The 11,113-nt window shown below is 36.1% G+C and overlaps 1 protein-coding gene across 1 annotated transcript; it reads left to right on the plus strand.

Annotated features, from left to right (window-relative positions):
- The first annotated feature begins 4,868 nt into the window (after positions 1 to 4,868).
- LOC145269669 (uncharacterized) lies at positions 4,869 to 10,418 on the plus strand. The gene has a single exon (XM_080125379.1). It carries the CDS (start codon positions 5,409 to 5,411, stop codon positions 6,858 to 6,860), a length of 1,452 nt encoding a protein of 483 aa, XP_079981505.1. The 5' UTR covers positions 4,869 to 5,408; the 3' UTR covers positions 6,861 to 10,418.
- Positions 10,419 to 11,113: the final 695 nt, after the last annotated feature.

Here is an 11,113-nt window from a genome sequence, read left to right on the forward strand (position 1 = left end):
ACCTGGACATAAACAAAACACTTTAAAATAAGTGTTTTTTTTTTATCTCGAAACACAAATAGTGGCGAGTCTTAAGTTAGAAAAAGATAAAAATGGCTAACACGAGACAGTCATTTTGCAGAGCCTTGATAAGCAGCTAAGAATCGAAAATTAATGAAAATACTGATAGAAACTCACCCAATAAATATCTTGGTAAAATAAGATTTAAAAAAAATATCCAGGTAGGTAAAAGAGTAAATTATCTTGCCTTTGGTAACATTTATTTGTTGTTTATTTTACTATTTTTTTTTGTTTTGTTGTCTTAACTGCAAAATGCTGTTTTCTCAGACGGATGCCAACAACAACGATTTGTCAACAAAAAAGGGAGGGGGGTAAAAAAATAAATATACAACAAATAAATGTTACAAAAAACAGGATCAGTCACGGTTTTTCTTACTTCGATATATATTTTTCGCGTGTTTTAACTTTTTTTTTTAATTACATTTTCACCCCAAACAAGGCATATTGCCACTTTGTTGTAGGGGGGCTACTATCAGGGACATGGGCATTAGGGGTACTGTGTAGGGAGTTGGGCAGCAAGATGTCGGTTCACGTTGCACTTAAACTTCTGCATGTCAGTACAGTTGGGGAAGAAGGGACCCGGCAGGGAATTCCAAAGTTTATCTGTTCTTGGAAAGAAACTACTGTATCACAACCATCCTATCGGATTAACCCCCCCCCCCAACATAACAGTCTCTATTGCTAAAGACGTTCTGCTTATTTAAAACTGTTTACATATTGCTTGCAGAGTAACATAACGGTTTTCTTACATCTAGGGATCTCTACTGTGAAGAGGTGGGATTTAGCTGCTTGTTGGGTTTGTCGGGGGTATTTACATCGAGGGGACACATCATTTTAAAGTGTTTTATTTTTACTTGAAAACATGTGTGAAATCTGTTGAGCTAGAACAAAAATATCAGTTTCATTAGAACCGTGTCGAGCTTCGATAATCATTAAAAATCGAAAATTAAACAAAATACTTGTAGGAATACATTAAATAAATGTCACCAATCATGCGAAAATGTAAAATTCTCCCGGTATTTTGTTCAATTTTCGATTTTTTAGTGACTATCGAGGCTCAATATGGCTCCAATGAGACAGCCATTTTTTTTTCGTGCTAACTAAATGAACATGACATTATTTTTGTTTTAAAGTCTAAAAATGCTTTGAAAGGTCAAGGGTGTTAGGGTTAGGGTTAGAATAACGTCAAGGGTGTGAGTTCCATTATAGAAACGTTGATTCAATTTGAATAAAATAAAATACGCATCAAGTGCGCTTGAAAGCCAAATCACAGTTCCAACAATTGAAAAGCCACTTGAAAAATACTTTTTTGAAAATACCTTTTTTAAAAATACCTTTTTTAAAAATTTTTTTGAAAAATACTTTTTTAAAAATACCTTTTTAAAATACAACCGCTGAGTTACAACGCGCGGATTTTTACAAACAGACGTTTCTTTCTCCAACTTTACAACATGGCAAGAAAGAAGTAGAGAAAAAGAAAGAAAGAAAACAACATACTGAGGATGGAGTTTGACTCCGAAATATATTTAAATTATAAATTTCAAACACGAAAAATATTTGTTTATTTTCCTAATATTACGTTGTGATTTGGCTTTCTTTTTTTTCTTTTTTTTTACATGGTGGTCATCACTTATCAAGGCCCGGAAGCCACTCAGAGATAAGGGTTATTGCAAGTGCAGTACGTTAGTGTGGAGATTTGATGAAGTGTTTACTTAAGGGGGCGGTTCATTAGGAATTTGTTTACATTGGACTTGAACACATCCAAGTTGTAGTCCGGTGGGAAGCAGGCAGACGGAACAGAGTTCCACAGGCGTGCAGTTCTAAGAAAGAAGCTTTGTTAATGGAATCCACGTTTTGATTTAGGCACAGATATAGAGTGGGGGAAATTTTTGACAGTGGATTCAGCTAGACGGGTGTTTTTTGTGAAAGATTGGCGAGGTGGGGGGCCAGAGATTTGAGTTCAGACGAGCACTTGCCATGGAAATAATGATAAAACAAGGATAGGCTGACAACGTCTCTTCTGTGGGAGAGAGGTTGCAGGGTAGAGAAAAGAGCATCCCCCACTAAGCCACGAAGTCTATTTTGTACTCTGTCCAGATATGGCAACAGTATTCCATCCTTGGACGTACTTGGCTTTTATATAGATAGAGAATTGCATCAGTAGTGAGATATCTTCTGGAGCGGTAGAAGGATCCTACCATCTTTCCAGCGACCTTGGCAACAGAGCTCAGCTAATTATTGGATTTATTTATTTATTTATTATTATCATTTATAGTATTATTGGTGTAATAGTTCCTATTTACAATGCCTCCCCACGAGACAGAGTTAGTCACTAGGGTCGTTTTTTAATGTGGAGAAAAGGAACAAAAATAAAAATTGTCTCAGTCGTGAAGGATTTCTCCTCCACTGACAGAGAACAAGAAATTGAAGTGCAGCATCTGAAGAACAGATACTACACTTTGAGGTATTTATTTGCTCCCCCACCGAGCAAATTAGGCACAAGGCCGATTTTTAAAGTGAGGAGTGAAGGGCCAAGGGGAAATGGGGACCAACTCCCTGGGGAGTAGGGTAGCTGGATAGTGACAATTGGTATGAAGGGTTGCCCCTACATTGACCAAGGTCTTATATGTGGGGTCGCCTCCACATATGGTCTTTGCTTGCAGTATCTACCGGAACAGACGATATTTATTTGCTCCCCCACCGAGCAAATTAGGCACAAGGCCGATTTTTAATGTGAGGAGTGAAGAGAAAAGGGGACCAGCTCCCGAGAGGTGGGAAATGGGAGCTGGATAGTGATTTGCACACTGGTGTGTAGGGTTGCACCTACATGGACCAGGTATTTATTTAATGTGAGGAGTGAAGGGGGGGGAGGGAAAAAGGGGACCAGCTCCCGAGAGGTGGGAAATGGGAGCTGGATAGTGATTTGCCAGCTGGCCCAAGTAGGGTTACCCCTACATGGACCAGAAGATTGCCACAAGGGCAATGGTCTTTGCTTGCAGCATGTGCCGGAACAGATACTACACTTTGAGATATTAAATCTTTTATTCATGTTAAAAATACAGTCAAAATCAACGATGAACAAAAAACTTAGTGCTGTACTTGTCTGATCATCATCAAGTTGCTGCTTGTGTCCATACTTGTTGGCCGTTCAGCAATTCTGCTTCGATGTCTGCAGACATGGGTGTGGCTCTATATGCCATCATTGCTAGATAACTGTCTTGTCTCATTTCTTGTGCCTTTAGTAGTGTTTTCTTGCATATTCTGACCATCCTTTCGGTAAATCCGTTAGATTTTGGGTTAGATTTATAAAAAGACAAAAATGTATTTTTAGGCTGTTAGTAAAGAATTTTGTTAATAAAACTTTTCTAATGTAAAAAATAAGTTTACAAATGTGCAGAAACAATGGGCTATTTGCTACGATCTACACTTCTATCCAATTTTCATTTTAATTTGGCAAATTTAAAAAATATTTATCCTTTACATATTGTGTCTTTGTGAGATTTTCGCCTATATTTTCCGATGTGCCATTTTTTTATATTTTGTTAGCTAACTTTTCAATTTGGCGAGTGGTCTTCTTTATTTCGGCTGGCATGTTGTATATTATGGCGCCCAGTAGTAGTTGTTTAGCCATATTTTTCTCAACTATAAATACACCCAGCCTCAATAAAGAAAATGACAACAACAACAATCGCTCCTGATGACGATCAGATGTACCGATTGAAAGTACCTCAGAAGAATATGACTGAAGAACAACTACTGGGGGCCATAGTATACAACATGCCAACTGAGACTGCTCTTATCTATGGTCTCGCCATAAAAAAAATCTCGTCTTAAGTTTGCTTCCTTCTCTTTTTTGTCCTTTAGCACTATGTCCGTTTTCTAGATTTAAGAAAATTTTACACTAAGATAAAATCAAGTTTATCAATAATATAATTTCATATAATTTATTTTCTAGAAGTAAATGTTAAAAAATTATTGTATGCTATGTAGATTAAAGACGATTTTACTGTAAAAGAAAATGTAGCTAATTAATAAATAAGATTTGTTTTACTGTGAAAAGGTTTTGTATTTGTTTTTATATTTTTTCATTTTTCTTTATTTACAGATAATAGAAAAGGATGTTGCTTTAATATTTGATAAATAAATAAAAACTGAATTGATAACGTTTTTTTATGAGAAAGCTATTAATACATTCAGAAATAAAATATAAGAACCGACTGAAGAAATACAATAATGGATCTTAATTTTATTCTAAAATCTATTTCAACCATGAAAAACCTCATATTCTTGGAAAGTTTGTGGACTTGAATACACCCAGGATTACAGTTTGTTAAACCATCTTGCCCAGAGATACATAATGGCACAATTGACTTTTAACTCCCAGAAAAGTTAAGTTCTTGTGTCCTGTCCAGCAAGCAGACTCTAACTACCTCACCACATTCACTTGCTCTGGAATCCGTTCACCCCTAATACTGGATTATGTAAGGGGTCATTATTCGACTACCCAGAAGTTGACAATTTGAGATATCCACTAGCAATGATGACTAGACAATTTCTATTTCAAGGGCTTAGCTTTGACCTAACGCATGGGAATCAATATGAGTGAAAAACGGTATTCTTGTAAAGTTAGTGGATAAAAATTCATCAAAGATCACAGTTTATGAAGCCAAATGTGTTTATACACAGGCAAGAAAATCTTGTCTGCGATTCTGGAATAAAATTCTCTAAAAGAGAAAAACTATATTCATCTAAAGTTTGTGGATTAGAATATATATATATATATATATATATATATATATATATATATATATATATATATATATATATATATAAACTTTTCTTCAAAAATGAACATTACACATATAAAAATTATATTCCTTATCTCTAAAATCAACTCTGATCTAACACATTGGAAAGAAAAGTTTGTTGATCTGTTTTTAGTGGTCATCATTCTATAACCCAGATTAACACCTTCAAGGATAAAAACATATCTGGAACCTACCGAATAAATATAATCCAACTATGAATCTCCATTATTTCTAAAATCTGCTTTGACATGAGAGAAAAACAATTTATTATAAAGTTTGTGAACTTGAATTAAACCAGATTTACAGTTTGTGGGATAAATCAGCGTTACTGAGTGCGATGACACAGAAAAGTCAACTGATTGTGTTAATGGACTCTAATTGGCTTCCCACATTTCCATCTGGAATCTTTTCACCACTAACTAATTCTGTCTTATATTAGTGGTCATTATTTGAAAACCCAGAAATTGACTATTTGAGATATCTTCTTGAAATAACGGTTAGGCAGTCTCTATTCCAAGGAATTTATACTTGACCCAACACATGGAAATAGATATGGGAAAACAACCATACTCTTGTAAAGTTTGTGGATTGAAATTCAGCAAAGATGACAGTTTGCAAAGCCACATGTGTTTACACACGCAGGAGAAACTAAATTGTAAAATTTGCGATTCTGAATTTTCTGAAGATATTCATCTGCAAACGCACATGCAAATGCACTCAAAGCAGAAACCATATTTTTGTCAGGTTTGTAAATCGACGTTTGCACAGAAATCACACCTGAAGCGACATATACGGACACATACAGGAGAGAAACCATATTCTTGTGAAAAGTGTGATTCTAAATTCTCGCAGAAAGCTCATTTGGAAAGCCACAGGTTGACACACAATGGAGAGAAACCATATTCTTGCATGGATTGCGCATCGAGATTTGCTCAGAATTCCCAGCTGAAAAGACACAAGAAAATACACACCGGAGAGAAACCATTTTCCTGTCTTGTTTGTGGATCTGTATTTTCACTGAAGGCGAACCTAAAAAGCCATATGCGAACACACACTGGAGAAAAACCATATTTTTGTGAAGTGTGTGGAGCTTCTTTTTCATTTGGCTCCAATTTAAAAACGCATATGCGAACTCATACTGGGGAAAAGCCATATTCCTGTAAGATTTGCAAGTCTGCATTTGCACAGAACTCCCAGCTGAAAAACCACATGAAAACACACACCGGACAAAAACCTCATATTTGTAAGCTTTGCGGTTCAGCTTTTTCAGTGAATGCTAACCTAAAAAATCACATGAAAATCCACACTGGAATAAAACCATATCCTTGTATATTTTGTGGCATTGCGTTTGCAGAGAATTCTAACTTAAAAAATCATATACGGATCCATACAGGTTCAAAAGCATTTTCTTGTGAAACTTGTGGCTGCACTTTTTCACGCAATTCTCAGCTTGAGAACCATGTAAGAATGCACACGGATAAACCATATTTTTGTAAGTTTTGTAGATCATCTTTTTCTAAAAATGACGAGTTTAAAACTCATGTCCAAACACACATGGGGAAAAAGAAGCCGTATTCATGTAATATATGCGGATCAAAGTTTTCGTTTAATTCCAATCTAAAAACACATTTGCGAACACATACAGGGGAGAGGCCATATTGTTGCAAGGTGTGTGGCTCTTCATTTTCACAAAAAGCGCATCTTGATACTCACGTCCAAATACACTCAGGCAAGAAGCCATATTCTTGTACAATTTGTGGGGCAGCTTTTTCACTGAATTCTTACCTGAAAAACCATCTGAAAAGACACAAAGGAGAGAAAGATTTTTCGTGTGTCTTTTGTGACGCGGAGTTCTCTGAAAATTCCCATCTACGAACTCATATACGAATACACACTGGAGAGAAACCATATTCTTGTGAAGTGTGTGGCTCAGCATTTTCACAAAATGCTCATTTAAAAAGACATATTAAAACACATGGGGAAGTGGTCTAATTAATGACAGCAAGTGCAGAAGTAGAGTGTGAGCCGCCAGACATCCGACTTTAAGGTTGTGCTAAAGGACGGCTAATATACACTGCAGTACAATAGTGTAAAAATTGGACGATATGTTGTATAGCTGGGATCTTTTTAAGATGACAGGTACATATATACGATGGTGATGAGGGAGAGAAGGTGTGCAGTTCTGTAGATTCTTATAAGACAGAAGAGGAGAGATACATTTCTTGTAATGGAGAGGGAGACACATTACTTAGGATGGGTTATACAAAGTTAATATAAGAATTACACATTACCTTTTGCTGTTGAATGACCTCAAGGAATTCAAAGTCGTTTTTACATGTTTAATGTTCTACCCCTTCGCCTCTAAGGGGACGCTCCTCCTGTCAACTCTGTCCAGCTGACTTCGACTGTGCTGACTTTGATCCAGACTCAACTGCCTCCGATCTTCGTCTCCCTGACTCGCCTGAAACTAGCTCCTATATTGAGAATTCGCTTTTTGCTATGACGTCAATATGTGTGGTTCAAAACGTGACCCACTCATGTGGGGAACATGTTCCCCAAACACACTTCCGCAACAAAGAATTCTCACTAACCTATTTTTCCCTAACGTATTTTTCAACATATTTAAATTGCATTGTTCATTATTTTCTAGCTGACCTTATTTTAATTCAGTTTTCATAAAAAGAATTGAACAATTAAATTTTTTTCATAAACAAACATATCTAAAGTATTTTATATGAAATTGAACAATGCGAAATTTAACATTCCAATCTGAATCTATTCTGAGCCTTGCTTACCAGGCTCGAATCTCGACCTATCCCAATCTCATTTTCACATATCTAATGTTCTTCTTACTTACAAGGAAAGGGGACCCTTTTTCCTGTAACAAATATGTAAATATTTGACCATTGAATGCAGCAGCAAATCCTGGGAACATATACCAGAAATGACAGTTAATAAGTCATCCACCATCCACTACGACTATCACATTTCTACAGCTATGTACCTAGAAAACAAAACCCTAAAACCTGACATAGTGATATAGGACAAAAAGAAGAAGTAGGCGAATGATGGGTTAAACAGAGCTGAGAGGGAAAAGATAACAAAATACAAAGGTCTTATGTATGACATGAAAAAAATCTTAAGATCTCTATCCTTCCACTTATAGTAGCAACTTGACTCCTGAACCAGAACTTCAAAAGCTACCAGAGGAATAGACCCTGTGAACCAAGCGCAAGAGAGATTCAAACAATTGCAAAGGACAGTCAGAATCTTAAAAAGATCTCTGGGTTGGAATAACTGAGTTAACGCGTGAATGTTTGGCATCCAGTAGGATGCTCCATCCCCAACGTGAACAAACTGAAATAATAAAATATCAGGAATGTGAGAACCAAAGGACAAAATAAGGGAAGCAAGAGTTATACAGCTGCCAAAAGTAAACGTAATATCCATTTGCTACGCTCCAGTCAAAAATGCAAATACACACTGGTGCTTCACAAATGGTCTACAAGAAAATCGTCCGAGCAGGTTTATGTACTCAGCAATTGAAAACTTGCGCTGTTTTATGTCTTGATGCCAAACCATATTGGAAGATGACAACAAAGTATGTAAATACCTCAATTGGAAAATCTATAGAAAGATGCAGCTTGACAAGTCAATGAACATCCTGGAACATGAATCATCACCGATAACATCAAATGGAAAAATGACAGTGTTCTATGGCAGGGATATACAGGTGGGCAGATACGTAAGAGACAAGGCCATCATGCCAAACATCGTAATATGGAACAAGCCCAAAAGAATTGGACTCATTATCGATGTCCTTGTTCTAAATGATCATGGTGTCAATACAGTTGAACGGAAATAGATTAGAAAATATCAGGAATTCAAGAATGATTTAAAGGCATGGTTTCTGGAAAAAAAATATTATGCTGGTTGTGATAGGAGCAACTGTCCTAATGAAAAACAATCTTAAGAAACAGAAACAATCTCTCCAAGACTAATCCATCCATAGCCCTTGAGCCCCTGGGGGGGGGGGGCGGGGCATAGGCCATCTACATCTTTTGTAGATGCTTTTGTAGTGAGGAGTTCTTTTTACAGGGTGAGGCTGCTGGCACCCATGTCCAACCTTTCCAGAAGGTACATACAGCCCTAAGCCTTCCCAAATGGTCACCCATCTGGTACTGGCTAGGCTCAACGTTGTTCAACTTCGGTGATCTAGTGAGAACCGGTGTGTCAACGTGATTGTGTCGTACCTCCAAGATTAAGCTGTGACAGAATAAAGGTAGTAGCCATATAAGGAACAGCATCTGCTTTAAAAAAAAAATGACCTCTGTATAATGTAAGCATCCTCCGTATCTTTACATCTAGCATGTTGATGTTTTGTTGTGGCCAGTCAATGATGCCAAAGCTGTATGTTATTACTGGCATGGCAAGTTGGTTGATGGCAGTTACTTTGTTCTTATTGTTCTTTCTCTTTTCATTTTTCTTATCAATTTGTTTATGCTGGAGATGGGGCATCTTACCAGATACCAAACATTCACCTGCTAACTTAGTTATTCCAGCTGAGAGATCATTTTAAGATTCTGACTGTCCTTTAAGTGCAATTGTTTGAATGGCTCTTGCACTTCGTTCACAGGGTATATTCTTTTTCATGCGTCAAGTTGCTCCCATAATAACTGGAATGATCGAGATCTTCTTAAGATTCCAGTTTCTTTTCATGTCATACATAAGACCTTGGTATTTTGTTATCTTTTCCTCTCATATATCCTCTGTCCATAGCAGTGGCCTAGCAGCTGTTTTGCCAGCCCCTTCTGGCATTTGATAACCTGTTAACCTTCAAAATTCCCCCCAAAATATATATTTTCATGGAATTACAATCAAGAGTCTAATTTTAGATTGCTGTTGCTATTAGTCCTAAACTTTCATCTTATTACAGTAGTCCTGTACATATTACATATACAGTCGTCGTCAAAGAAAACCAAAGATTTTTTCCAAACAGAAACATACTATTCAAATTATTTGAAAAGAATTGTTAAATTAAATTAACTGGTTATGCAAACAAGTAAAAAAAGGCTGGATACACAAATAAATGAAACGAAAGAGGTTTTTTAAAACAAAAACGTATAATTCAAATTATAAAAAAAAAAAAAGTTAAATTAATTGGCTACTCTAAACAAATATAATAAATTTAAATGAGAATATTTGAAAACCGGAAAATGTTACGAAATGATAAAGTCATTTTTATTTACTTTTTTGTCGTTGTTTACATCCGAATTTTCGCCCCCCAAAACATGTTTTTTTTTTCAAGGAGAGGATAGTCTGGTGTAGTTTTTTTTCTTTTTCTTCATAATGTTGTTATTATTGACGACTGAGTGAATCATAATGTTTTTGTTGGCCATGATTAAATCCAATGAAATAAAAATGGAGGACAACTCAAATCGACGTTTTGAAATGAAAAATAAAACTGTTCAACATGCAATTTAGTAATAAAATTGCTAAAAATTGTAAATGTTGATTTTCTTGGTTTTAAATAAAACTACTTGATCGATTTACGTGCATTTTGGAATATGCCATCTTCATTCTGTAGCGAGTACATACATCATACAGACTTTTCTATATTTTCTTTACTTCAATTGCCGCCATAAGTGACAATTTGAATAAGCACCAAATACTATTTGCATGATCAAATTTTATATCTTTTGTGATATGTCGCTAATTTGAAGGTGACAATTATAAAGACGTGTAGTTGAAGTACTATTTCAGCCTCGCTCGCATGTAGTGCACACACACGGACACAAGTTTACATAGGTAAATATATTCCGTGCCAAACCAGAAATTTGAGGAAGCAACAACCTCAAATGCAAGAGTGCAATTTGCCTCCATTTCCTTTCACAAAATTGGCATTAGATGTTTCTGGGACCTCCCCCAAAGACTCTTTCGGGTAACCAGTACATAGGAACATTCATAGATATGTATAGTGGTTGGCTGGGGGCTTTTGAGGTCCCTAATAAGAAAGCAGAAACAGTGGTGTATCTGTTAATTAATTGACGGGATTTTTTCCCAGATTTGGGGCACCACTTCAGCTGTTAACAAATAACAGGCCTGAAAATATTAATAAAGTGATGAAGAAAGAATTAGACGACCTTAATATACATCATGTGACTTGAGCATTCTATCACCCTCAGTGATGGAAAAATTGAAAGATTCCATAGGACGATGCATGATGTCTTATTAATCAAATGTTA

The sequence above is a fragment of the Euprymna scolopes genome, chromosome 45 (assembly GCF_053919585.1).
Source record: "Euprymna scolopes isolate OS-2025 chromosome 45, ASM5391958v1, whole genome shotgun sequence".
NCBI classification, from domain to species: domain Eukaryota; kingdom Metazoa; phylum Mollusca; class Cephalopoda; order Sepiida; family Sepiolidae; genus Euprymna; species Euprymna scolopes.

Excerpts from the sequence above, each read along its gene's own strand:
- LOC145269669 (XM_080125379.1), top strand. The coding sequence starts at position 5,409 with ATGGAAATAGATATGGGAAAACAACCATACTCTTGTAAAGTTTGTGGA.